Source organism: Chroicocephalus ridibundus, chromosome 1 (genome assembly GCF_963924245.1).
Source record: "Chroicocephalus ridibundus chromosome 1, bChrRid1.1, whole genome shotgun sequence".
NCBI classification, from domain to species: domain Eukaryota; kingdom Metazoa; phylum Chordata; class Aves; order Charadriiformes; family Laridae; genus Chroicocephalus; species Chroicocephalus ridibundus.
This window is the reverse complement of record NC_086284.1, coordinates 216,376,493-216,404,278: the sequence shown is the minus strand read 5'-3', so window position 1 is coordinate 216,404,278 and position 27,786 is coordinate 216,376,493. Positions and strand designations below refer to the sequence as shown.

The 27,786-nt window shown below is 42.5% G+C and overlaps 1 protein-coding gene across 6 annotated transcripts; it reads left to right on the top strand.

Moving 5' to 3' along the window:
- The first annotated feature begins 2,363 nt into the window (after positions 1 to 2,363).
- On the top strand, positions 2,364 to 25,861 carry RBM17 (RNA binding motif protein 17). 6 transcript variants are annotated; one of them, XM_063323684.1, is made up of 14 exons: positions 2,364 to 2,421; positions 4,130 to 4,270; positions 5,711 to 5,827; positions 6,733 to 6,899; positions 8,830 to 8,924; positions 9,915 to 9,971; positions 11,879 to 12,020; positions 14,776 to 14,927; positions 15,670 to 15,743; positions 16,112 to 16,210; positions 16,552 to 16,624; positions 16,799 to 22,218; positions 22,829 to 23,212; positions 24,158 to 25,861. In XM_063323684.1, exons 2-12 carry the CDS (start codon positions 4,148 to 4,150, stop codon positions 16,900 to 16,902), a joined length of 1,203 nt encoding a protein of 400 aa, XP_063179754.1. In that variant the 5' UTR covers positions 2,364 to 2,421; positions 4,130 to 4,147; the 3' UTR covers positions 16,903 to 22,218; positions 22,829 to 23,212; positions 24,158 to 25,861. The 6 variants fall into 6 exon arrangements, with proteins under 6 accessions (XP_063179754.1, XP_063179750.1, XP_063179749.1 ...); XM_063323680.1 differs by having other exon boundaries at positions 8,827 to 8,924; positions 22,829 to 22,956; positions 24,473 to 25,861; XM_063323679.1 differs by having other exon boundaries at positions 8,827 to 8,924; positions 22,829 to 22,956.
- The last annotated feature ends 1,925 nt before the right edge of the window (positions 25,862 to 27,786 follow it).

Genomic DNA, 27,786 nt, shown 5'->3' with positions numbered 1-27,786 from the left:
CAATAACACAATTATCCAGTGACTTAAGTGTTAGTGGGAGTGATGGCACAGTGAAATGGTAACAAACATGCTTGAATATGTTTGAAGTACACTTAAATGAGAGTAAGTTTTCTTTCTTCCTAACTTTTTCACAACTGTGTTGTCAAACTCAAAATAGCCTCAAAATATTATTGTCTCTATTTTTTTCACGCAAAATTAAGGTAAGTAACTGTAAATGCTGAATGCCCAAGGAGACCAGCTGCCAGATTAAGCTACCACAGATTTCTTAAGGAGTTAGAAATACAGTATAGAGAACTGTGATATAACATACAGAGAAAATACAGTGATGGGCATAAATGCAGTCCTGCCCCCTGCTGATCAAATTCCTAAATCTGCTTCAAACTCCAACTATAGCTCCACCTAAATAAAGGTCAGTGGCAGCTCATCATATTGCAGGGACACATCTCTATGCTCAGGTCCATTTCCCAAAAAACTCACAATTCAGCTATAATGATTATTTCTTCTCTCCTCAGCAGCTACACGGGCTCTTAAACCTGAAAACCCTGATGGCTCTTAATGATCATTCAAATTCTGAGTGCAGAACAAACCTGGGGTTTGGTATTGCTGTTGGCACTGAGATTTGAAGTGGCTGTCTTTATGGGAGCTATATGGAGCATTCGATAATATTTGCTGTTTGGCATTAAACCATCCTGACAAAATAAAGTTTACTTTGTGTTTATTGTCGTTTGCCTCTATTTCCACAGTTTCATGCACCTTCTTTAAAAGGGTTCTGCCAGGGATCACTACAGAGACCTGCCGAACGTGACACGCAGGTGGTGAGATGACTGACTCACATCTCATTCACCTCAACTGGGAACTCCTCCAGAGCAGGTCTGTGATCCACCGGTACCACACAGGATGGAAAATTCTGGGGTTATCTCGATCATGGCAGACCCCAGCCGACACCAACATCACAGTCTCACCCCAAGACAGGACCCCCAAGGCACATCAGGGACTGGATTCCCAGCGTGAGGAGGGAAACAAAACTCAGAGTGCCGGTTACACTGGGTGCGCGCTGCGAAAACCAAAAGGAATTTGGGTTTCTTTGGGAATGAGGAAGCCAGAAGCATAAACTTCACACCCATGATGAAAAATTGGGTGTGCAATTACCTGTCATAGAATCGTCTGGGTTGGAAAGGACCTTTAAGATCATCAGCTCCAACTGTTAACCTAACACTGCCAAAACCATCACTAAACCATGGCCCTAAGAACCACATCTACCCGTCTTTTAAATACCTTCAGGGATGGCAACTCCACTACTTCCCTGGGCAGCCTCTTCCAATGTCTGGTAACCCTTCCGGTGAAGAAATTTTTCCTAACACCCATCCTAAACCTCCCCTGGCACAACTCCAGGCCATTTCTTCTTCTTGTCTTTCTGGTCTTGCAGAATTCATCCCCATATCCCAGTTGGTTGCATCCTGACCTGTCCTGCCTGCCAAAACAACGTGCTATGAAGTCTGAGGTATATGAAATTTGAGGTATGGGAAGCCTGAGGTGTATAAAATCTGAGAGGTAGGAATTCTAAGGTGTAGGAAGGCCAGAGTCTATGAAATCTGAGGTGTATGACGTCTGAGGTGTAGGAATTCTGAGGTGGATGAAATCCGAGGTGTAGGAATTCTGAGGTGTAGGAAGGCCAAGGTCTATGAAATCTGAGGTGTATGAAATCAGAGGCGCAGGAATTCTGAGGTGTAGGAACCCTGAAGTGTATGAAATCTGAGGTGTAGGAAGTCTAAGGTATATGAAGTCTGAGGTGTAGGGAGCCCGAGGTGTATGAAATCCGAGGTGTATGAAATCCAAGGTGTACGAAATCTGAGGTGTAGGAAGTCTGAGGTACCTGAAGTGTAGGAATTCTGTGGTGTATGAAATACGAGGTGTATAAAACCTGAGGTGCAGGAAGCCTGTGGTGTACGAAACCTGAGGTGTAGTAAGTCTAAAGTGCATAAAACTCGAGGTGTAGGAAACCCGAGGTATAGGAAGCCTGAGGAAGGCTGCAGTGCAGGCAGGCAGGGCCCGGCCCCGCTGCACCAGGCAGGTAAACGGGGGCTCGGCGGTGGCTCTGGCACCTTAATTAGGACTTTTCGGGATCAGAGTACCTTCCCCCAGCCCGCAGCGCTCGGGGGTGGAGGGGGCAAGATGCGGAGCTCCCTCCCCAGTACCTTACTGGTACGCGCTGGGCGGAGCGGGAGGGCTAGCCGGGGGGGCTGACGGCGTGCTGCGCCCCCCGCCCGCCGCCAGGGGGCGGTACGACGGCGGCGCCCTCGGCACCCATTGGCCGAGCGGGGCGGGCGCGCGGCAGTGCGCAGGCGCGGTAGCCGTTGCGGGGGGGCGGGACTTCCCGGCTGCCTTAGCGGCAGGCTAATGGCGGCGGTGGCGCGGTGACGGGTGAGCGGTGGGCCCCGGCCGGCCGAGCCCGCCCAGGGAGGCCGTGCTGGGCTCCGGGGGAAGGGCGGGGAGGCAGGGTGGAGCGGGAGGAGCGCGGTTGTCCCCTCTCAGAGGCTTCGGCCGTGCGGCTGCTCCCCTCGGAGGGGTCTAGGCCTGTGTGGAGAGCGGGAGGCGGGGGGGGGTCAGGGCCCCTCAGCCCCCGCTGCGCGGCCCGTCTGCTTCCCAGGCCTCGGCCCCCTCTGTCCCCATGGCGGGCGGAAACAACAGCCCGCTCTTTCTGTTGACGTGGTTGCAGCCCTTGTGCGTTGGTCCCTTGTGCCCTCCCGGCTGTGGTGCATCCCCTCCCCGCCAGGCCTTGAGGCAGAAAGTGCCTTCCCCGCGATGGCAGCTCCCTCCCTATATCCACATATGTAGCATAACTTACCCCAAGTGCATCATATCTGCCCCAGAATAGCTGCACTCTTGTTGCATAAACTTTGCTCTCCCGTGGCAGGTGGGAATTCTTGTAGTGCCTTGTTCTCATCCTGTTCCCATATGCTTTATAATGTACCCCTATATGTTTCATTCCCTATACTCATATGTGTAATAATCTCCAATGAATGCAACTTCCTCCATTGTTTTGCAGTGAACTCTGGTCTGCTGAGCCCTGGTTGTTCATATTCCACTGCAGGATCAAATTGTTGTTTTTTTCTAAATTTTTTGCTGAGCTTGCCACCTTTTGGAATTGTAATATAGTTGCTGTCTGCTGCATCTGAGACTTTTTCCACAGGTTTAAAAACACATAATTTATATGAATAGCAACAGTCAGGCAGGTTCCCTTAAATATAAGTATCTGTCAGATCTGTGGGATCAAGATCTTGCTGATGAATATAACTGCTTTCACTGCACACTGTTAATCAGTCATGTTTGATCCTGCAGTAAATTAAGTTAAAGTTTTGGGGTGGGGATAGTATAATCCAGGCCTATCAAAGAGTAAATAATGAGCTTACAGGTTGTTCCACAGGTGAAAGGCCTCATTACATTCCAGTTTTCTCTTTTTCCGTTCATGTCAGATGCAGTATCAGACAAAGTGATACATTTAATGTCATGTTGTTGTTATTGCCTAGCTAATTTTGTGTATATTTATATTTTTGTGTGTGTATGCATATATAAGTTATATGTATTTGAGAGGCCTTTAAATGTTGTGGAAATACTTACTTAATAATACTCTGGCAAGTATATTGAGTAGAAGAAAGATATTCCTTTACAGGGATGCAAAAAATAGTAAAATTTAAGAAGGTGATTGGAATGTTAACGTGTTTGTGTGGATAGTTTTTAAGGTCAGCAGAGACAATAATTCCTTTGTGTTTGATTGTGTGATACTTAATGTTGAGTTTCTTTGTAAACCTTAAAATACCAGGGTGGGCTACAGGGTAACTTCTTCAAAGCCTGAAATGTTTGATATCTAATGCTACAACTGTAATTCTAGGAAGTTTGCAACACCTGTTAACGTTTGAACAGTATTCATTACCTTTCAGTTACTTTTACAAAGCCTTACTGTAGCATTTGTATCTGCTACTAGCCAGAAAAATGTTATTACTTTGAATTTTCTCTGGCTTTGATAAAAAGTTATATAAAAATATGGTGTATAAACATAGGCAAACTAGTAGCAAATAAGCTCTAAACATAGATTTGTTGTGTCATCTGGATTCTTTCTTTTGTCTTTTAGTTCTAAATTGAAGAGAAAATGTCACTTTACGATGACTTGGGAGTTGAGACCAGCGATTCTAAAACAGAAGGCTGGTCCAAAAATTTCAAACTACTACAGTCTCAATTGCAGGTGAAGAAAGCAGCTCTCACACAAGCAAAGGTATAGTCCCTTTGTATTTTTGCTTTCTATTATTCAAACTGCTTTTGTGTTTGGAGTACTGAGGAAAGTTTATGACCTTAGAATACTGCAAAAGGGGGAAAAAGTGAGATGCATGTTTCTTGAAGTCTGTTAGAGGGAGTTGCAAAATTAAAATTGAATGAAGAACTGATGTGTGTGCTGCAAACCTCAGATCTTTTAACTAGCAGAGTCTAAAGCTGATCTTCAAATCTAACTTTAAAGATACGAGATTAAGCTTTTTTTTTAAAGTAAGGGCCATACTGTGATTGATAGTTGGCAGTACTGGCTGTTGGTCATTCTTGGTATTTTGCATCAGTTGTTATTTATGTGTTTGCATCATTTTATGCTTGCTATTTAAAAGGCTTTTGGTGCTAAAGTGCAAGTCACTGTGCATTAGAAATTTTTGCAGAAACTATTTCCAGTGTATGTGAAGGGGAGAAGGAGCACAAGCTAAATCCATGAGCTGAAACTGACAGAGTCATTCACTCTTTTTATTGCTACAGCATTTCACCCTTTTTCTTTAAGCAGGGTTGATATTTTGATTCAGGCAGGACACCTGGAGTCCTATACACTTTGTGGTGTATAGGTTATAGAGTGAGATTACGTAATTAAAAAAGTAGTAGCAGCATAGATACCCAATACTTAAGTAAGCACAGCATTTTTTAGCTGGTATTAATCCTGATTTATGCTGCTAAAATTGAGGGTAGGATTTAGTTGATAATTGGAACAACCTGCATGAATGAAATCTAAATGTTTACTATATTAGATATATTCTTTGTCTATGTAAGTGATATGCAGTGTATGCATAGACTAATAGAAGAATAGAATAGGATTAGAAAATTCAGATTTCAGAATAGTTTAATATGTGTTATCAGATGATAAAATATGAAGAACAGTACGTCTTTGGAAGAAGTCTGAGCCCCTTAAAAAAACCCCCATGGTTCAAACTCATCTGAAGAGATCGTCTGAATTTTTAATGTGTGTTTCTCGTCCTAGTCCAAACCTAGGACCATTCACCTACCACTGTATGTTCCAGTGCACACACACAAAGTCTGATCTCACTCTATTAAAAAAAGAGGAGGGTATGCACTGGTTTCACTTAACGTGTTCTTTGAAATGTCACATCAGATCTGTATTTGTGTAGCAGCTCTTTAACCATAGTTGGCAAGCATCTTTCACAGAACTGTGCAGCCTTTGCCACCACTAAAATATGGCATAAACTAAGTTTTCCACATCAAGGTTCATTAAAAGTGTTGAGTATCACTATATGTTGATAGACTGAAGTGATGTATTGAGCTTTGCACAGTGAAGAATTTGAGATGGTGGTTTTCGTTGTTTTTTTTTTAAAAAAATTGAAGATACGAGCTGCAAGTATGTAAAGAAAACTATTTTGTTAGACTTTTTGTTTTGGTGATTTTTCAGAGTCAAAGAACAAAACAAACAACAGTCCTTGCTCCAGTGATTGACCTGAAACGAGGTAGCTCTTCTGATGAGAGACAGATTGTGGACACACCTCCTCATGTAGCAGCTGGGTTAAAGGTAAGATCAAGACAGCTAAAAAGTCCAGCTGTTAACTGATGTTTTTGAATTGGAATCCTTTGACTCCAGTCTGTATTTTTATTTTTTCATCTTCCTTCCTAGTGGTCAAAGAAGTGATCGTTTTCTGAAATTTCTTTAATTAATTAACATTTTAACTTTATACAGGCTTCCATGTTGTACAACATTGAATTACCCAGTTTAATGTGAATTTAAAATAGAACAATGTTCCTAGCATATTTGTCCTGGAAACCTTCAAGTATTTTGCAAGGTGGCAATTTGGTCAAGTAAATAATTAACATAATTGTAATTGCATCAGTGTTGGAACTGGACCTGTATAACAATTAACTTAAAAATAAAAGAAAAGCCACCTAAGCTTTTAGAATGGAGTTTTTTGTGGTAAGGAATCAAAAGAAACTTTTTCCTTGAAAGTTTTCCAAAGGTGATGGTGCTGAAATAGTTCTTTCAGATGAGAGAAGAACAGTATGAGCACCTCTGTCGGTATTATATTAATAGCAGATGATGAAAAAGGCTGATGAGATTGTGTGGGAGGACCCCTTGCAGATGGTTGCACCAGCAAGATACCATAATAGTTCTAATAATGAATTAATGGGTTTTGAAAAATTCTTGTCCACGCTGATTTGCGGCTGCTTTGTATTTGCCAGGGAGAGTGGGTGGGGGTGATTCTTTCTTCATGGAAAAATTTGAGATAGTGAGAGACTGAGTGAAATGTTAGTTTGTAAGCAAAGCAAAGATTTCTTTTAATACTGGTGGGATTAGGATATTACCTGCCGTTATAGGAGTCAAGAATTGAGTTTTGTGTTGTAGGAAGTGTTAAATTCTTGGTTTCTGACTGGATGTTGTTTGCAGATCTCAGCTGAAAAAAAAAATCCTTTTTCTTTTTTAAGGATCCTGTACCTAGTGGTTTTTCTGCAGGAGATGTGTTGATTCCTTTGGCAGATGAGTATGATCCTATGTTCCCAAACGACTACGAAAAAGTGGTGAAACGTCAAAGAGAGGAACGACAGAGGCAGCGTGAGCTGGAGAGGCAAAAGGAGATTGAAGAAAGAGAAAAGTAAGCTTTTTGTTTAAACTCATGACATATTGACAATTAGGTAAAGAATAGAAATATCAGTTTCTTTAGTTTTATCCTTCTAAACAGTTTTCAGGGAAACTCTCAAAGGTTTTGCGAAGACTACTGTGTGCTAGTAGAAACAAGTGCAGTGTTTTAATTAATACGTTTTAATGTTCTTGCTAAAATCACCTAACAGCGCAAAAATTACAAGATTTATCATGTTTACGGCCTCTTTGGCTTGTAATGGACAAGCTGAAAGATGTTTGTTAAGTTTTTCTACATTTACTTTATTTCAATAGTAGCAGCAGTATTTGGGGATTTCATGCATCATTATCAGACTTTGACCTTGCAGGTATTTTAGAGCATTTGTTGTCAGTATAATGTGACTACAGAAGTACCTTTCCGTACTCAATGATAAACCATCCTTTCTCCTTTTAAATACTCTAAACTGATACGCAAATGCGTTCAGTTTTAAAGAGGTAGCTAGCACGGCCTTTGAGAGGCATAGTTGCATTTTCTTTTTTAACATTATGCATTCAGGTTAAGTAAGTTAATTGTGTATTTATTACTCCTTTGTCTCTGGACAAAAGAAAATACTACTTATTTTTAATTACCTTAATGTGCTTTCCCTGGAATAGGAAATCTCTCTAATCATATTAAAGAAGTTGAATGCAGATTGTGTGTCCTACTGAAATAGATGGTAAAACATCTGCCAGCTAGTCAGTAAGATTATATTTGCTTATTTTAAGTGAAATTAATAAACCAGATTCATCATGGTATGATTCATCTAAAGTCTGTGGAATTACAAGAGAGAGATTCTGTTGCTGTTTAAATTGTGGTACTTAATTAATATTTCTAGTCATCTGGACTCTCTGTCTTCTCTGTTGTCTTCATTGTTGTGGTGCAGGAGGAATGCCTGAGGCTCTGTCATACTTTAACTAGCATGTAAGATCTCAGAAATCTGAGCTGTCATTTCCACAGGTTCAGTGTTGATTGCTATTTAGTTGTGCTTGTAGCTTGTATGTGGGCCAAGGTGTAGTCTTTATACATACAATTAGAGGAATTAAAAAATACATAGTGTGTTCTGATTTAAAAATTGGAGAAACAGTGCCAGCCAAATCTGCATCAGATGTATGCTTTGTGATAACCCGGGTGTTTGAGCGGAGTGTAAGTTTGTTTTAAATTCACAGTGTAGACATTCAGAAATTTTGTCTGATTCCCTAGTGGTCCTGTTTTTAACATCTTGTAGCACAGTTTTGATGGCTGTGCTGCGAGTGAGATCTGATTTATGCCTCAAGATGTGCTCTTAACTTTTTTGGAAGAACACTTTTCCTTTTGCAAAGTATTAAAATTGAGTATTTTTGTGATCACAATAAATAACAGTTGAAAGGCAATTCAATTCTTGAAGCATTTCTCAGCTAAATGTTCAAAGTTTTAATAGACTTGCCTGAATCTTATTTTAGTTGACAAGCTAGCTTCTCAATAATCGGATTATTTAAGCATGGTGATTTTTTTATTTTTTTTTTTATTGGCTGAGCAAATGATACGACTCTATGTAGCCTGTGACAGGGAATTTAAAAAGGATTCTGTTCAAAGCAGGGTGATTGATTAATGTCTCTGTTACCTTCCTATCGATTCCATCCAACACCTCTTCCATTTTAGTCATTCAGTCACAAGTCAGTTTGGACTAGATTTATTCAGATGCTTCCTCATTTCCTTACATTGTCTACTTGCAAGTGAAAAATGATCTTGCTTTGGATCATCTTACATTTTATAAAATATACTCCATGAAGATAAAAGCAAAGAAACAAAAAGTAATGTTTTCTAAGAGTGCAGCAGTGTAATTCACACTACAAAGGTGGTACCACAAATTAAAACAAAGAGTTAACTTTGATGGTTTCTTATCCTAACTTACTGTGTCTCCCAGAAGACGTAAAGACAGACATGAAGCCAGTGGGTTTTCAAGACGACCAGATCCAGATTCTGATGAAGATGAAGATTATGAAAGGGAGAGACGAAAAAGAAGTAAGGGAGCTGGTTTTGGTTTTCATGGGGAAAGAGAAGAAAAAGATGGGGGGTGGGGGGCCAATTCACAATCCTGTTCCTGTTTCATGGATTCTGTATTTCTCTGTTCTCAGCTGAAAAGTATACTGTCATTTATGAGCCTTTAGAACAAACCTGGCATTTTATTACACCATAACTGTTGTAATGCAGAAAACTTTTCTTTCTGTGGAGGCAGATGGCAGCTAAATTATATGTGGAAAAACCTCTTTTTACATTAGTTTGTAGATACCCATTTTAAGTTTCTGCGTGGTGTAGATTCCAGGGAAGGGGTAAGACATGAGATAAAATCAGACTGTGAAAATCGCTGTTGAATTTTCATTATTAAGGCTTTTACCATTCCTGCATTTGTTATTTGAATGCCCTTAGTTAGAAGATGTGGATCTGGGTGATGAGATATGTCTTGGCATAAACAAAATTAAACTTTATTCTCTTTCAGCAACAAAGTTACAGTAAATAATTCAGGTCTGTTATTTTAAAAAAGAAAATTTCTGACAGGAAACATTTAAAATATTTGCTCTGCCATGGAAGTTTGGGACTGCATTAGAATATTGCCCATTAAAGTACGGAAGGGACTTTGTACTTTACTGTTTTGAAAGTGTAGTTAATCTTGAGCAAAGTGTCTTTTTCATTTGGTTTGGTTGAGCAGTTTTAGAACTGAAGGTTTGTTTCACCATAGTCTTTAGTTTTTAAATCTTAGGAAATATGTTTGATAGACACAATATGTAATACATCATCGCTGTTCTATGTTGTCTACCCTGGTGTGCTTTTCATTCATTTCTAGTTCACCCCTGTTGAAACTTCTCAGACTGCTCTCTTGCTACTTTTCTGTTGATAGAGATGTATGTTAAGAATTGGCTGGTAAGGAGCCAGCAGCTGTATTAGATTCAGTGAAGCTATTCCGATCAGCAGAATCTAATCATACAAACGTGTTGTTTTCCATTTTGCTCATAGGTATGGGAGGAGCTGCCATTGCACCACCCACTTCTCTTGTTGAGAAGGACAAAGAACGTAAGTACACCAAAAGCCAACTCCCTAAAACCTAGCAGTGTTGTTTTTCTCACTCAACTTTCCGTTCAGTTAAATTGTCCTGCCGTTCTTCCCATATGACTCTTCATGGCAGAAGAACTTGTACTAGTTCTTCGTTGGTGGGGGAAACCTGCGATACTACCGTGCTTCCCATCTCGGTTCTAAAGGATCCTTTCTGTATTGCTAGAGAAGTGGTTTGGCAAGCTGGTCTGTTATAACCACGTTCAGTTACTCATTTATGATGTGAAAGGAGAAATGTTGCAGACGGGTTTCTCTGCATAGACTAGAAACCTCCACAGCATGGAGAGGGAGTTTTTCCATTACCCTTTGCTTTAGGAGGTAATTTATGGATGTCTTTTTTGAAGGGCTTATGTACTACAGACAAAATTTTCTAAATTTTTGAGGGATACAGTATCTACTAGAGAGATGTGCGTGCGCTAGGGTTTCCCCCAGTGAAGACAGCTTGAGGATTGCAATTGACCGCTAGATGGCATAATCTTGCTGTAGGAACAAAATGTTGAACTTTTTTGCATCTCTAATTGTATCACACTTTAAAATTAAAATAATGAACAGTATGTTTTGTATGTCGTTAAAAAATAATCAGAAAACAGAATCTTATGCATACAAACTTTCCTTTGGGAGTCCTGATTTTATTTATGAGAAGATTCAAGTTAAAAAAAGATGAAGCTTGGCAAAGTAAGTGAATGATATAATAGTGAAAGCATTTGAAGTGTGTAAACATTAAAAACAGAAAGAGATTGTTTGGAGTAAATAATTAAGAGCAATTGAGTGGTGTCAAGGAAAAGTAAATACAGGCTGGAAATGGTAGAAATATCCTGAAGGGGAGAGCTTTCAAAATGTGACATGATCTCACAAGGAAACCTTTGTACGGCTTGTTACTTGATGCTCAAAGCTAGGTTGGAAAAAGCAGAGAAAAAACTGCTGTAGCAGAAGTCCCATAGTCCGCTCCATCTGCTGCTTAAATGGGGATTATTTTTTTTTTTCCCTCATACGACATCCCCAAACTTCGTGTCTGGTGTTTTATTTGGTAAGATACAAATACAAGTTCACAAGAAAATAATCTAAAGTCAGTATAAAAGTCCGTAAGTGCATTCAAAAGTGTGTTCTGCGTATTTCCTTTAGTGTTCTGTAGGCTTTTTTTTGCATTTTGCCATTTGACTTTTCAGTGGAAGGTAGTTTAATCAGTATGATAGAGACATCTATATATAGATATAGAGAAAAATATATCTCCACCCCCCAGGAGAAGTTGTGGTTTGGAAATTGTCAGTGAGATCTCTTAAGATTGTGTAAATACTTTGCTTCGGGTTACATTAATTCTTTTTATTAGACTGGTTTCTTTTTTGTGTAAACATACAGTGTACTTCACAGCGTTCGGGCCCCAAACTGTGTGCATTGATCTATTTTTGTCATAATTCTGTTCCTGATGAATGGGGCTTTTAAGTTTGCTTGTTCTGTCTGGATAAACTGATTGTTGTGCGGGTGGCCTCTAAATGTTTCTTTTCTACATTTGGTAAGAGGTTAATAAATACGTTATAGACGTATTATATACGTATTATATATAGACTCATTGTATAACCTGTGAGGAAAATCCAGAGTAACTCAGCTCGAATCTTGTTTCTGAGAGAGAGAGAGATGAGGGGATGTTAAAGCAGCATGTGCAGAGGAAACATTCTTCTCTTTTGGATTTATGTGGAAAACTTTTTTTTCATAGTTTGTTAGCATTAAAGCAGAAAAAAGTACAACTTGCAGATGAAGAGCTGTCAGTAAATGAGTTACATTGAAGGCATAATACTCTATAGTGTTCATTAAAAGTAGGTAGTTCATGCAAAGTATTTTATTGAAAAAGCAAATGTCTCCTTTTTCTTCAGCTGTAGCATCATTTCCATTTGAAGAGGAGTCGAGACCTCGGGCACCATCTTCCAAAGCAGCTATTCCTCCTCCAGTGTATGATGAGCCAGAAAGACCTCGTTCCCCCACGGGACCTAGCAACTCTTTCCTTGCCAACATGGGGTAAATGGGTGACTTACGTGCATTTTGTGGAAAAAGGCGTTAGAAGGTGGTGGAAACCAAAAGTTAAAATAGTTTGTCAGTAGAGAAGAGCACAACCCATTGCATGTATGTGGTTAGTCTGAGTCCGTATGGTCCTAACTGGCAGGATACAGAAAAAGCAGTGGATTTACTCAGTTGAGAGAAATGTATTTGAGGTGGTTGCATTCAAGGCACTGCTTTTAAGCAAATTCTGAAGCCACATTCCAGTATAAAGTGTTTATGTCTTGTACAAGCCAAGCTAATGCAGTATACAGGAAAACACAGATGGTGTGTTAGTTCCTCTAGGTTTCTTTTCCAGCTTTGTCTTAAATTTGCTACGTACCAGTGGGCAAATCATTTTGTCTCTGCTTTGTTTGTTCAAAAATTCAAAGCATATTTGAATGAATGTAGCAGCTGTGGATGCAAATATGCCCATTTACTTTTCTGCCTTGGATTAGCATTGTGCGTGATGCTTGTCTTACTACTGTGGCAACAAAGTGAAGTTGAATTTGTAGTTAAAAAACAGCTTAGAGACCTAATTTGAAAGGTGTAGTGGTTAGCTATGGTCCTCTTATAAGTCGCATCAGGTGTTGCAGAAATGCAGCCTCGGTGTAGTCGAAACTCTACCCAGGACGAACACAGACATAAAAGTGTAGTTTATTACATTATTACACTGCATTTCCATTTTGGGTACAATTTTTGATGCTTTTTTTTTTGATAGAAATGCTTTTCTTTTTCGTTTTTTTTTTTTTAACATTGTCCAGAAAAAGGATAACCAAACTCAGTACTGTTGGACCAGTTTATGCATTGTTACCACCTCTGGTTAGCAATACCCTGGGGCCTTCACTTCATTGAAGGAAGTGCTAAAAATAAGACCTAACCTGCCTTACTTTGACCATGCAATTGGCTACTGTTTATTCTGTGACTTAGTCTTTTAACCTTTCAGTATTTCATAGCCAGACTTTTTGGCCTTTTTTAATGTGTCTTTGTATGTTTCATATACTATGCTTAGAAAATAGTCGTGTCACTGATCCTGCTTTTTCTGTGTAATCTTATGTGCCTATGATAAAATGGGGGTGACTGAACGTAGAATATTTACTGTGGTTTAAACTAGTGTACCATGGCATGTTTTTTGTCTTGACCTATCTAGTTATGGTCTCCAAAAAAATGTCAAGACACGTAGGTATATTTTGATTCTAAATATTCATTCAGTGGGAATTTCCAAACCTGTCAGTAGAGGTGCTTTTTCTAAGTTACTTATTAAAAAAAAAAAAAAAGTACCTTTGAATAGGTTGGGAACTTTATTGCCTCAATACATTCTCAAAAATTCAGTGACACATGTTTAAATTAATACTGAGGATATCCAGATTTGTTATAGGAAGGACTAGCAGAGCCATGTACTCTGGAGCTTATGCCAACTTGGAATTAATAGATAGTGGAATATGATCTAATGTGGGAAGTAGATCATAGAATCATCTCGTTTGGAAGGGACGTTTCAGATCATTGAGTCCAACTGTTAACATAACACTAACAAAACCACCGCTAAACCATGAGCACCCTGTCTACCTGTCTTTTAAATACCTCTAGAGGTGGTGATTCCACCACTTCCTGGGAAGCCTGTTCCAATGTTTGATGACACTTTTGGTGAAGAAATTTTTCCTAATATCCAATCTAAAACCTCCCCTGGGGCAACTTGAGGCCATTTCCTCTTGTCCTATCACTTGTTACTTGGGAGAAGAAACTGACCTCGCTACACCCTCCTTTCAGGTAGTTGCAGAGAGCGAGAAGGTCTCCCCTCGGCCTCCTTTTCTCCAGGCTGAACCACCCCGGTTCCCTCAGCTGCTCCTCATAAGCCTTGTGCTCCAGACCCCTCACCAGCTTCTCTGGACTCGCTCCAGCACCTCAGTGTCTTTCTTGTAGTGAGGGGCCCAAAACCGAACACACTATTCGAAGTGCAACCTCACCAGTGCCGAGTCCAGGGGGGATGAGCACTGCCCCAGTCCTGCTGGCCACACTATTGCTGATACAGGCCAAGATAATGTTGGCCTCCTTGGCCACCTGGGCACACTGCTGGCTCATATTCAGCCGAGTGTCAATCAGCACCCCCCAGGTCCTTTTCCACCAGGCAGCTTTCCAGCCACTCTTGCCCAAGCCTATAGCGCTGCAGGGGGTGGTTGTGACCCAAGTGCAGGACCCCGCACTTGGCCTTGTTGAATCTCATACAGTTGGCCTCGGCTCAGATGGTTCTATATCTGCCTCTTCTGTCAAGCTTTTGATACCAGCCACTGAGAAAGATAAGAATTTGGACTAAGTAGACCTTCATCTAATCTGATTTGTGATTTACTATTAGCAGCCCAATGTAGTGAAAGATGTCCCCGCCCATGGCAGAGGGGTTGGACTAGATGATCTTTAAATATCCTTTCCAACCCAAACCATTCTATAGAGCGTATGATGCTGACTTGCACTGCTAATGGAAGTTGGGTTGTATTTGGAAAAGTATGAACAATTTTATTTAGTCAACTTCTCTGACAGCTTTTTCCGTCTGTAATTCATGGGTAGCACTTTTCATTTTCATGGCGTGCTGTGAAATTGCTAGGTTGTAAAGTTGTGTAGAAGCTCTTATGTTTTCAGTTTCTGTATAATAAGATTTTAAGAGGTATTTGAGCACTCAGGAGAAATGCAATGTTAATGTATTGTGTAAGAAACCTTTACTAACTGATGCTTTTTCTCTTTGCAGCGGGACAGTAGCTCATAAAATCATGCAGAAGTATGGTTTCAGAGAGGGCCAGGGGCTGGGAAAGCATGAACAGGGGCTGAGCACAGCACTGTCAGTAGAGAAAACAAGCAAGAGAGGTGGCAAGATCATTGTTGGCGATTCTACAGAGAAAGGTAATTTTGTCCTACACCAATTAAGTTTGTGAAAAATGGTCAGGGAGAAAAAAATAGTTGGGTTCAGTGGAAGCTCCTGGATTTTTTCTTTACTGTCTGTCCTTGCAGAACATAGTAGTTAGAGTTGGAAGAATGACTCATAGTCCTTCTTGTGGAAATTTATCTTTTTAATCTTTTTTTTAAAGTGGTTCTCTATTAATTTTTTTAGCTCATACTCCCCTCCCTCCATCAGTTGTCCTTCAGCGTTTGGGAGCCTCTTCGGGGGGTGATCCTGCTCTGCTCCTGATCACTTTGTCCCTGTCACGTGCTTTAGATGTTGCGCTGATTTCCCTGCTGTTGTCCAATCTAGAGACAACATCTAGGGTTACTAGAACTGCACCTCTGCTTAAGTGTAAGTGTTGGAAGTCAGGAGATCTGATTTTTAGTTCTTAGGGGATCTGACAGAATTCTGAATTCAAGAATTATTTCCCTCAAAGAAATAGTACGTTGTCAGTGTTCTAGCTTAATTCACATTCTGTAGAAGTGATTTTTCTGCTTATTGTCTTTCCAAGTAGCTACGAGTTCTGAACGACTGTTCCTCACCGATATGAAACTACATCTTGTGGCTTTTATTCCATTGTTTGATAACAGAATTGTAATGGATAATCTGAATCGTCAAGATTCTGATAAAAGCCCCCATATAAGGTTTAATTAGCTTTAATCTTAAAATATTCCATGATTCACTGTTCTGTTTTCCTTGCAGAAACAGGCAAGAAAGCAGATTCTAACCCACTGACCGAGATACTGAAATGCCCAACTAAAGTGGTCTTACTAAGGGTAAGTTGAGAGTAAAGGAAAATGTTTTGGTATTTGCAGCGTATGTGACTGGTTGAAATGTTTAGAACTGTGTTCCTGTTACAATGAGTCTGTACAATTTGAACGGTTCTGGCCTGCACCTACATGGTGCTTTGTGTTGTGGAGAAAATATGCATCTTCCTGAGATACAAATTGTGACTGTAAATCACCACTGCTGTAGATTATACAGTTACCTTGTCTTAGTAGTAGGGAACTGTCTCCTCCTGTGGCTCTGGACTGTTAAGCAGAAGCTTAAAATGTTTGTGGTCATGTAGGCATCTGTGATTTGCCTACATAATCGTCTGTACAGACTACATCCAGTAAGTTAGGTTTTTTCTTTTAACTTTCAGAACATGGTAGGTGCTGGGGAGGTGGACGAAGATCTAGAAGTTGAAACTAAGGAGGAATGCGAGAAATACGGCAAGGTTGGGAAATGTGTCATCTTTGAGGTAAGAGATAGTCTGTCTCTCTTTTTGGCTGCTCCGAAAGCAGACTGGGCACTTTTCCCTCATGACTGGCTTGTTACTGCCTAAGAGAAGGGGCATAGATTAGAAGATCTCACAGGGTCCTTTGCTGTGTTGTGATTCTGCATTTTCTGGATTTTCTATATCTGTAAGATACAAACTTACAATGTCAGAAACTGGGCAAAAATCTCTGGGTATCGTGCTTTTGGAACGTTTTTGTTGTGTACTCATTCACTACTTTTGTGAAGAACAGCAATTTAAAACAGTATTTTTGCTACTATTCTAATTACTTCTGGTTTGGGGGTGTTCTTTTTGTTTTGTTTCAGATTCCTGGTGCCCCTGATGATGAAGCTGTAAGAATATTTTTAGAGTTTGAACGGGTTGAATCTGCCATCAAAGGTAGGATACTAAATTGTGTCCTGTGAACCTCAGAGTTAACTTCTGTAGATTAAACAAAATCTGTAGATTAAAAAAAAAGATTCACCAATTAGAATGTTTAGCTAAAGAAATGTTTGTTTGTTTGTTTGTTTGTTTAATTGCTGCTTGCTGACCTGTTCTTTGTTTCCATTCCAGCTGTAGTGGATCTAAACGGAAGATACTTTGGAGGCCGAGTTGTGAAGGCTTGTTTCTACAACCTGGACAAGTTCAGAGTACTGGATCTGGCAGAGCAAGTTTGATTTTAAAAATCTAGCTCGAGGTGTCACTGTTTTGGCAATCATGTTTTCAGTGGTAGGCTGGGAATAAAGAAGAGAAAAGTAGCTTTCCTAGCAAACTGGAAACAAGCCTCATTGAATGGATTTTTCGCATTCGTTGTGACTTATGTTTTTTGTAATATAAAGCCCTTTGAAAGTAAGATTCACGTCTGTGTGTTTTTGAATTGCACAATTCTGCTTATTGCTCTGGGGATCCTGTTTTTTTGAGCTTTCAGATGACTTCGTTCTATTGAAAACCCACTGCTGAGGAGATGCTTTCTCTGTATTCCTGCTTTCCTTGTTCTGGTGCTTCATCATGGAGTCCCTGTGCTGCATCCACAATAAGTGGGAAGCTTTGGAAAAGGACTGTGTGCTGTCATGCTTCTCTTCCCTGGTGGTATCTCTCAGAGTTACAGCCTTGCTCTCGTAAGTCCTGTCTGTGCGCCAGAGTGATTTGGGGTCGTTGGACAGTTGGCAGCTAGCTTGTTCTCTCCTGACTCCAGGACAATACTTTCTATGCCAGAATGGAGACTAAAGTAACAAGGAATGAGTCTGTCTTTCTTCCCAAATCCAAAGAAAATACGCGTTTAACCCAGGGAAATGGAAGGAGGAAGGAATTTGAAATGCTTAGCCATTTGAATTGGAATGAGTGGACTGTTAGCAGGAGCTCTGTGCTGTCAGGCAGTCTTTGCTAGAAATATTCAGGGTTAACTAATTACAGGTCGTTATTGAAATGCTATAGGTAGAACTGAGGGAAACTCATTCTTGTATCTGGCCAGCTATCAGATTCTCACTTCCTCTAACGTCACACATAAGTAACTAACTTTTTGTTTAATTGATTCAAATCTGGCATTTGTTTGCTCTCTATGTATTTCTGTATTTGAGGTCAAATAACATCAAGGTTAGACTTTTTTTTTTTTTTTTTGAGAAGGAGCGCCAGTGGAAGTTTTCAAAGTAGGAGGCCATGGAAGAAAATTCTCGTATGAAAATCTGAACTACTAAACACTACAACTTACAACTCTTTTTGGCTTGTTTTTTTTTTGTTTGGTTTTTTTTTTTAAATCTGCTGTAAAATAATACATAGCACTCTGCTCCTGTTTTTATATTTGCTTTTTGTTTGGGAACAGCATGTGACAAAGCATTGGCAAGAGGTGGTGATGCAATGATGGCAGTTGTCTCTGTGCTCCATTGCACCTAGAATTGTACAGATTTTAAAATGGAAGTGAGCTCTGGGGGCATTTTAGCTGTTTAAAAGCTGATGCTGGGTGTCTTTTTCCTGTTACACACATGTATTGGGGGAGGGGGTATAGACCTGTAGTTGATCAACGCTGTGAATATCTCCAGTTATTGCCCCTCTATTAAGTTTTGGCTGCAGATCTATATGACAAACCCTTGGTCTTGTGTTTTTGTCTGCTTGTGTTCCACCAACCTCTGTACAAACATTTGCTTGTAAAACAGAAAAACAATTTTTAAAAAAAAAAACACTTGTATTTTACCTACTGTGTGTTGGCTTCCTTACTATCCTCTTCTGTTGCACAAGGTCGTCCCATGGAGTCAGTCCCTTCTACAGCACGTGTGCTGCTGTTGGCAATAGCTGGATCCACCGTTAGAAAACCTCCCTGCAGCAGAGGTGAAGAAGTGGCCTGACTAATACTAAAACCACAGGACTTGGGGCAATAACATAATCCAACTTCTGTTATTGGCTCTGCTGTTAGTTTTCTGCTTGACCTTGAGCAACACTGTAAGGGCTTTGCTACTATGTAGTAAAACAAAGAAATTAGTGTAATATGAATTAGCATGGATTTGCTTATGAGAGTCAAATAATTTGAGCAGCATGCTGTAGAAAGTTAAGCGCTGATAACTCATTTAGTATTACCTGAACTTAGCTGGAAATACGACTTGGCTTTAAGCAACATGATTTATTCATGACTTATTTCACCAAATACTACTGTTCCGAGTGACTAGCTGTAAGCATTTCTTAAGCTATACAGACTGTTTTCTGTGTCTGCTGACCAGCTGTTCTGCTGTTTTCTCTGTAATACCAGCTTCTGAGCTTCCAGCTTGATGATTTGAAGGTCTTCCGTTTGCTGAGAATTGTTTTACTGGCAAGTTTTGAACCATTTAGTTCAAAAAATCCTTATTGTTGAAGACTTATGGGTGAAGTTTGCGCAGGGGAGATGGCTTGTTCATTTAGTGCTTTGTGTAGGAGATTCATGCTATAAATAAAGTATTTTTCTGTACTGTGGAGTCACTAAGACAGCGTAAGCATACCTCCTTCTAAAGCGTTAGCGGACCTACATTGCCTTAGTTTCATCTCTTTGTGGGTACTCGCTTTGGTGGGCGCTGTACAAATGCGTGCCACCGGAGCCTGATTTGTGAGCAGTTGTCCTCTAGGTGTTGCCACAGTAAATGCAAACACCTACAGAGGTGCGGAAACCTGAAAAGGGTCAGACGTACTGAAGGAGGTCCTTAGACAGACCTTACTTATCACATCATGTAATCGGTAGCAAGTATTTTTTTTGCAAATGCATGTTCTTCCACTTAGCCTGTGTTGATGTGTTGGCTCAGGCTTTCTCAGGTATGACTGTACTTTGCATGTCTTTAAAAATTTAGTTCTGAATTTACTTCTCTACTTCCTGCCTCCTCTGGAAATTTGTTACTGACCTTTTTCTATTTCTAGTGGTTTCTCAAATTACTTTTTATTTAACACCTCCAGCTCTTCCTGCTTACACATCCAGGTTTTTTTTTTTCCTTCCGTGATTCATCAGTGCCCTCTCAAAAGGCTCAGCAGAACTTTGGAGTTCTTCATTGCAGCTACAAAGTTTTACTTGTTTGTTTGGTTTTGCATACTTTTGTGCCCCCACCTTTTTCTGTAAGTACACACTTTTAACTGTGGTCTGAAGCAATGATATTTTTGTTTCTCTTCTTGTGTGGTGCCTTAAAAGGTTACACTTTTACAGCAAATGGAGAGAATGGTGGGCTGTTAAGATACATTTGCTTTATTGGCAGTACAATATTGGTTATACCACTTCAGATGAAGCATTTTGGTATTTTTCAGACTTGATTTCCTAAAGTTAAGCTTTAATTGCGTGTTTTAAATACACATGTAATTACTCTGATTCTCTAATGTGCTGAATAACTGAATCTCCTCTCAGGCTAAGTATGAACTGCTCATTACTTCTGAGACTCTAGATTAGATGACTGCTTAAGAGAGATTTGACAGCGTCCTGAAGCTAACAGCAAGGTGAGAGGGACGTGTGGGACGTGTCAGCCCGGAGCTGAACGAGGTGTCCCTAGTGCGTTATCAACCCTGAAGTCTTATGAATAAGGATTTGCATAGTGGCATAACCATTTGCTGCCTTGTTCTCTTCCTAATTAACACTGGCTGCTATTTTAACAGCAGGGAAATATTGACTTGATGCTTTCGTAGTTGTTATAACCCCAAGGTTTCATTCCTGAGTGGTAACAGCTATTTCAGAGCCCATCGTTATGCACATAGGTTATGATTGTATTTTCTTGCGTGTGCTGTTCTGTGCTTAACCTGTGTTGAATTTCAGCTGTCAGTTTATCACTTGCCTACTGGGTGTCAGACTGAAGAAATCTGATGAGATGGAGCTCACAGGGAACATTTTTAACGTTACTGTTGTCGAAATCTAAGCTTGCTTTGCCAATTTTATATGGAAGGTGAGAGTTGCTGCCTCAACGACCTTGCTGGCTGAATAGCCATGTGTGTGAAGAGGGAGGGAGACACGTACGAAAAGTGTCTTGCGCAAGGTCATGCAGAAGGTTGGTTGGAGAATCGGGATGACACCCTATTGCCCTGTACTTGAAACAATGCAACCAAAACCCATATTCTTTGTGGAGTTGCTCTTTATTTTAACAGCAGAGAATGGCAAGTGCTTTTAGTCTTGAACTTTGGACTGTGAGGTGAATTCAGCTGAGAAGATGTAATTTCTGTACTGCAGTCTGTGTAAGTGCATTTTTAAGGTATTTCCTTCTTGTCCTTTTCTTTTTAGCATCAGGAACTAAAGAGATCCCAAAGCACGGGGATTCGTGCTGTGTTTCGTTCTTGTTAGTACAGAAATGTAAGAGCACAGCCTTATGTCTTATATCCAAACAGTGTCAGCACATCCGAAGCTTTCAGCCCTGTAGATGTGGGTAGCGGGGGACAGGAGACAAAAGCTCTGCTCCTGCCGGAACATGTCCCCTCTGCAGGACATCCCACTGCCCCAGTTTGGTAGGTCTGAAGGCTGGTGCTTGCCTGCCCATCTCCCAGCAGTTGTAGCACGCTCTCTCCAGCCCTGCATTTGGTTTACAAGATAAACCAGCTAACGTTGGGGATGGCTAAAGCAGGCACTGGAGACTTTGCAAGGATGCTTTAAGCAGCACATGCTTTACTTGCTGATAAAGCCCAAGACGACCTCAGCTATATAGAAAACAAGGTTTTGGCCAAGAAGACGGCTAACGCATTCTGTCTTTCTATTCTGCTTCTTATTCCTCCTGTAGGAAGAATGTGGGTTGGTTTTTTTTCCAAAGCAGTTTTTAAGCATCTTGGCACTTCATAGCCCTTGAGTTGTTTTTCCTCTCCCAGTCTCTAAGGTGTGATCTCTACTCTCCATTTGAGAGCTTGCAGCAAGTCAACAGCTCAGGAATCCGTGTGGTCCTGCCAAGACAAAGGTCTTCAACTCATCACAGATTTCTCCACCTTTTGCCGCGGGCAGAAAGCTGGGTAGCTTTTTTGGACTTCCCTGCTTTGAACTTGTAAAACTAGTATAGCAACTGTGAACCAAAACTCAAATGATACTCTAGCAAAACACACAAAGCTCCTCCAGCACTCGCTCCTCTTGTGAGGATGGGAAGAGAAAATTGGTGGGGTTTGTGTTGGTTGAGGCACTTCAGGAAAATGCTGGGACTCTGCAATTCTAGTGATGGCAGAGTTGCCACTGGGAGAGGAAATATGGCCTGGAGCAGTTCCCAGTGGCTCTTCACTCTTTGTAGGAGAGGGTGATGTACTTATCCATCAAAAATTAAAGACCTTTCTGGGGAAGTAATTATATAGCAATGAAGTGTTTTCAAACCAGGATCTGGGTATTTGCTTCAAGCACAAATTTCAGAAGAATACTCAGGAGCGTGCAGCCCATCTGCCTGTACTGCACCGGTTAAAGCTCTGCACATTGTCCCATAAAACACAATGCAGTTGCTTCCACAGATGCTGTCCCAGGAGTACCACATTCACCTGGAAGGGCTCAGCTCTTTGGAGGAAGCCAGGAATTTAGGAATATTTCCCAATAAGGAAATCAAGTAAGTCCTAAAAATATCTCCAGCTATCACAATGCTATTCATGTATTCCCCCCCAGCCTTTCTTCACTTTGCTTTCTAGCTGATCATTTCAAAGTTTTTTGCTTAGTTTTATTACTAGCAGCGTGCTTTCTTCATGGGGAAAGCCTGATGGTCTTTGTTTTTCCTGCAGCACTTTTGGAGGCAACATTTGGGGAACATAAAAGCCAGGAAGCTTGAGTCTACTATCAGTTTTTATATTTAAAAATCATTATGCTGGCATCATAAAATCAATATTTTTTTTATGATTAAAAAAAAATAAAGGGGGAGGATTTAACTGCATGACAAGGATTTGCCTCGCCAAGCCCAGACTGTGTGAAATAGAATTGATTAATGGGTTGCCCAGGGAAGTTGTGGCTGCCCCATCCCTGGAGGTGTTCAAGGCCAGGCTGGATGGGGCTTTGAGCAACCTGGGCTGGTGGAAGGTGTCCCTGCCCATGGCAGGGGGGCAGAACTAGGTGATCTTTAAGGTCCCTTCCAACCCGAACCATTCTGTGATTATTTGTCGCTCTGGGTGCATCAGAAGGAGGATGGAGATGTTTCTCCAAATGTGACATTTTCTCTTCGGTGTCAGGTGGGTGTGTGGTAGCAGCTTAAAGCCGTGGAAATCCATGGAGTGGGGAGACTGAGTTTCCTGCACGGGAAGAGCAAAATCACATTTAGACACCTGCAGGAGCAGGCAGCTGCAGAAAAGCCACCACGGTACGCATTTGACAGCGAGTGGTGCTGCTGCAGTAATTACTGTCTGGTTCCTTACTTGGACTTTTGTCTCCAAAACCCAGGACTCCAAACTCCAAAACCTGTGCAAAACAGGACACCAAGACCCAGAGCTGTACAAGGGACAAAGAGCACCTGGTCCTAAGTCTTTGACCTGCATCTCTCTAATCCAATTTTGTCTCGACACCTTTGTAGAGCACCTAATCTTTGTGATATGAAGATGCCAGCTCTAATACCAGAGGTTAGCAAAAAGTAATCTGTCTAGGTCAGGCTGCAGTGTACGTGGGGTTTGGCTGGAGAGTTTCCAAAAGCTCATCATTCCCAGTCCCTTCTCTATTTTAAGCCCTGATGACCTGCGTGTCCTGCCTGCTCTCCCAGCAGAAACAGCATTGACGTTGCTAGCAAAAGCCCACAAGCCTCTTTGCAACTTTCCCTCTGCTAAATTTGCCAGGCTGAAGCGCCAGGCTTGGGATCAACAGGCAGGGAGAGCTTGTCGTGTGAAAGGGAGCTGGGTACCAGGTGTGTCTGGCTGCTGGTGAGTGGAGGGATTAGCAAAAGGCCTTGAAAACGTGGGCATGGGCTGAAAACAGAAGCCTCGGGGCTATAAACAGCTCAGTGGTGGTCAGCGGCTGGTCACTGAGGTGCAACCTTGGGAGGTTGGCTTAGGCATAACAGCAACAGCTCATCAAGAAAACAGCAGAGCGGTGGGATAAGGGGCCCGATGTTGCCTGGGGAAGCAGCACCTTCAAGCAATCTGTAGCCCAGGAGCTGAGGCCAGAGGCTAAGAGCCTGCCTGGGCACTCAAACATCTTATAAAAGGACAAAATAGGATTATGCAAGCCTGATTGATCGTGTAAGCACGTCCCATGATGTACCCAGCGCCAGCGTTTACGAGCACCCTAGTCTTTCTTGGGTTTGTGCCACGCAAGCTGTTCAAAATGTTATAAATATTTTAAACGAGCTGTTTGCGTTATTATTTGCTTGTAGAGTACAACCCTTGTTGTACCCTTCTCAGGCTGAAACGACTGCGTGGCTCCGACCCAAGAAAAGCACCGACATCCTTGTCTCACAGACTGCTACCACCCATTATCTTATTGTACCTCTAACCGGAAAGAGGGAGGTCAGTTCAATACTGATTTCCTGGCTGAGCTGTCACTGATCACAAGATCCATTTCTCCCTGTACAGGTAAAGATGTCTCTGCTTCCCTTAGAAATACTGAGCAGCTTGCGCCGGCAGAGCATCCCATCTCCCGTGCCCCTTGGTACAAAGCCTGGCTGGGTGCAAGATGGGAAAGGCAAGTTAAATCTCTGTCTTGGACAAAGAGGGGTTTTCTGGGGTTAAGGATGAAGCTGAGGGCTGCAGTCACAGCATCTTAACCAAATATGTGTTTTAAACCTGGTAGAAAGGTAAAAGGACTCTTCACGAGATCATTTCTAACTAAACAGCCTCACTAAAATATTAATGCTCATTAAATCATGCTTTTCCTTCTTTTGGAGACAGCTTCCTACAGGACATGGCTGGGAAAGGTGCCCATGAACATCGCTGCTGCCGGTGCCTCTCCCATGGAAAGCAGCGCTTGGGAAGATCTTGAGAAGTCATCTGGACCATCCCTCAGCCCTAGGGCAGGATCAGCACTGGCTAAGACTGTTCCCAGCCTGTTTGCCCAACCTGTTCCTAAAACCCCAAGTGATGCTGAGACACCCACCAGCCTCTCTGATCATGCAGCCCTCCTCGTTTCACTGTTCTGGACCGCATTCATAAATGAAACTGGTTCAGTTTCATCTAAACGTCTTTTTGGGACCAGCTTGCTTCTTAGTGTTTTTCTTTTTTTTAATTATTGTTATTACTTTTACATTGTTGAACAGTAAGCGGTGAGAATCCTGGTTCACCAGAAATCCCCAGACTATGAAGGCTTACCTGTTTATTTAAACTGCCTGGCACCACTTAGCTGCCCGAGGTGCTCTCTGTGAGTGAAAACCAATAATATCTAATACAGGGAATGAGGTATCAAGATGCACCAACTCTTACAATGGCCTTGGCTGGAGCTTGGAAGCTGCTTTCTAGAAATTGCCCATGGGTAAAACAGAGAACAGATGTGTGGAGACCAAGGATGGTCCCATCTGAGATCTTTCTAGCCCAACGCACAGAGCGACTGGAGCAAATCCCAGTTATCAACCAGACGCTTTATTCACTTTGATTTCCTGGGGACCAGTTTCAATGGAGGATGTATCTTGTAAGTCTCTTCCCTTGAAGAGATGCTGGGCCTCAGGTGACTGGCCTTGGTTTTGCCCATGGGATGCAGGGCAGAAGCAGGAGCTTCACTGCTGAGAAGGCACCTTTTAAATCCCAAAATGCTCCTGGAGCAGCAGGAGCAGCTCACCTGCTCACCCACTCACCCGCCCTGAGGGTGGGCGCTTGCCCAGGGGTTACTTAAACCTTTGTGCCATTTCAGCCAAGGGGGTGGCAAAGCCCCTCTGCCTCCCTGACCAGGTGATGGAAGCATCTTAACGGGATCCTTAACCACCAGCCTCTAATACAGGACTCGATCACACCTACGATGCTCTGAGAAGCTCCTACCACAAAATTTTCGGAGCTGAACTGACAGCGTCCAGGAAAGATTACTGTTGCAGAGAAAAAACCAGCCAAAGAGTTAGGCACCTTCCAAGCTATGCAGGCACTGAGCAGGATGTTATAGACAACAAATTTGGACATGAGCATCCAGACATGGATTTTGATGGACATGACACCCAAGTTCATTCTTTGCTCTAACCCTGAGTATATTGCGTTATGTTTCTTTTGCCAAGACCTGGAATTCTGTGCTGGAAATATTCTTCCAGAGATGAACTGCTGATCCTCGTTTATCCCGGGTAATAAAACTGTAAAAACCTCTTTTTGTGTTTTATAGAGATTTGGAGGCTCATCACTTTGAGGAGCAGGACTTGTTTTCCAGAGTACAGGATTGGGTTAGAGTTGGGCTCCCGTTGCTGGCGGGGGTGGATCAGCAGAGCTCCTGGGCGGTAGACGTGGAACGAGTCCAACAACTGGGAGGAAGAAAGTAAGTTTTATCAGCGAGATGACAGCGCTTCCTTCATGATGCCCTGGAGATCCAGGATGCTTAGAGGTGCCAGCTCTGTACCTGCTCCTGCCCACCCAGGGCCAGATCCTGTCCAGGGACCATCGTGGGTAGATGCTGGCACTTGTGTGCAGCTCTGCTCGCTTGGGCTCCCCGAGCAAGCTGGGGCAGTGCTGAGCTCTCCTCCCTCTCCCTTTAGTTGCTCCCCATTTCTCAACCGTGAGCTGTGCTGGGATGGCTGCCAGGAGCAGCCAGGGCCATGCAGTGCAAGAGCCTGTGCATGGAGCGGGACTCAGCACCTTCTAGCAAGGGGTGGCAAGAGCCTGAAGGACGCAAGAGGGGCTTCACAGGCTGTGGATTAGCGTTGGGACTTGAACTGTCTCCAGAAAGCGCTGGCTGCTGCTGCTGGCAAATGCAATGAAAGGCAGGTTGCTCTTGTGCCGCCCTGGCCTCAGGCATGGCTGGAGTGTTCTCCTGCACGTGGGTGTTGGGCCACGTGGAGCGAAGAAGGACTCTCTTTTACCTGCTGGGCTCTGTCTGGTGGCAGCACGTGGAGGTCTAGCCCAGCTGCCTTGAATTTTCCCAGCCTGCAGCCCTTTAGGGTTGCTAAATGTCCTGGGAAATTCCATTTTTGGATTATTTTTTCCCCAAGAAAGTGGTTGTCTGCTCAATTTGCCTGGACAGAGACCCAGCCCCAGCTGCTGCAACTGGTTCCAGTTGCTGGAAGGAAGCCCAGCAGCTCATGCCACCAAATCTTGTATGCTTTTGTCCCTCACATGGTGCTGAGGCTCAGGGACGTGCAGGAGCCATTCCTCCCAGGGCAGGGCAGAAGCAGCAATGCATTTGATGTCCCTGCCTTCCCCACTGGAGTTACAGCTCTCATAACAGAGTCCAGGGGGCATTTTTTGGAATGTTCCTCACCCACTGGCTTAAACAGGTTTCTCCAGGGGAGGTTTAAGCCAAATCTGGCAGACTCTGCACTGGAAAGGATGAAGACCGCTCATCTAGGCCATCATGGTGGGCTGGATGGGGCTGGAACCTGCAGTAGATGGGCAGGGAGGCTTTTAACCACCAGGGCCACCGGCACAGGGGTGGTTTGAGGAAGGTCTTGGTGACTCCAGGAGGGACAAGTTGTTCTGCAGGGAGCACAGACGCAGTAGAGAGCTCATGGTATTGCTGTTAACCACCAAGGTGGAAGGACTGGGTCCAGTCCTGTGTAGCTTAAGGAGTTTCTCTTGAACTAGCTCCAAGCCAATGCCGCCTCCTACCTCCAGGGAGGGTAGTAAAGGAACCACAGTAAAAATAAACAACTCTCCCAGGTGGTAATGCTCCACCTTCACCTCCTGCTGCAACCTGAGCTGCAGGTTGAATGGTTGAGATGAAGCCACACAGACCTGATGGGTCTTCAAAACGCTGGGCTCAGCTCACAGCTCATCCCAGCCCTGTGCTGGCTGTCCCTGCTGTGATCCCAGGAGAGGGAGATTTGCACATCCTCAGCGTGGGGGTTAGCACAGCAGGATCAGAACCTCCAATTGCCTTGGCCTGGGATGATCCAGCCTGTGCAAGGACAGCCAAGAAATGCTCAGTGTGGGGAGATGAGTTTCTGGCTCCCTGGTGTTCGAAGCAGTTGAGTTTTCCCAGCTTGGCCCAGTGCCACCACACAGAAGATGGGATTGGTGCTCTGCTGAGCTCAGAAGATCAGCAGAGGTGATGCGGGAGGCCAAAACCCCATTATTCCGCC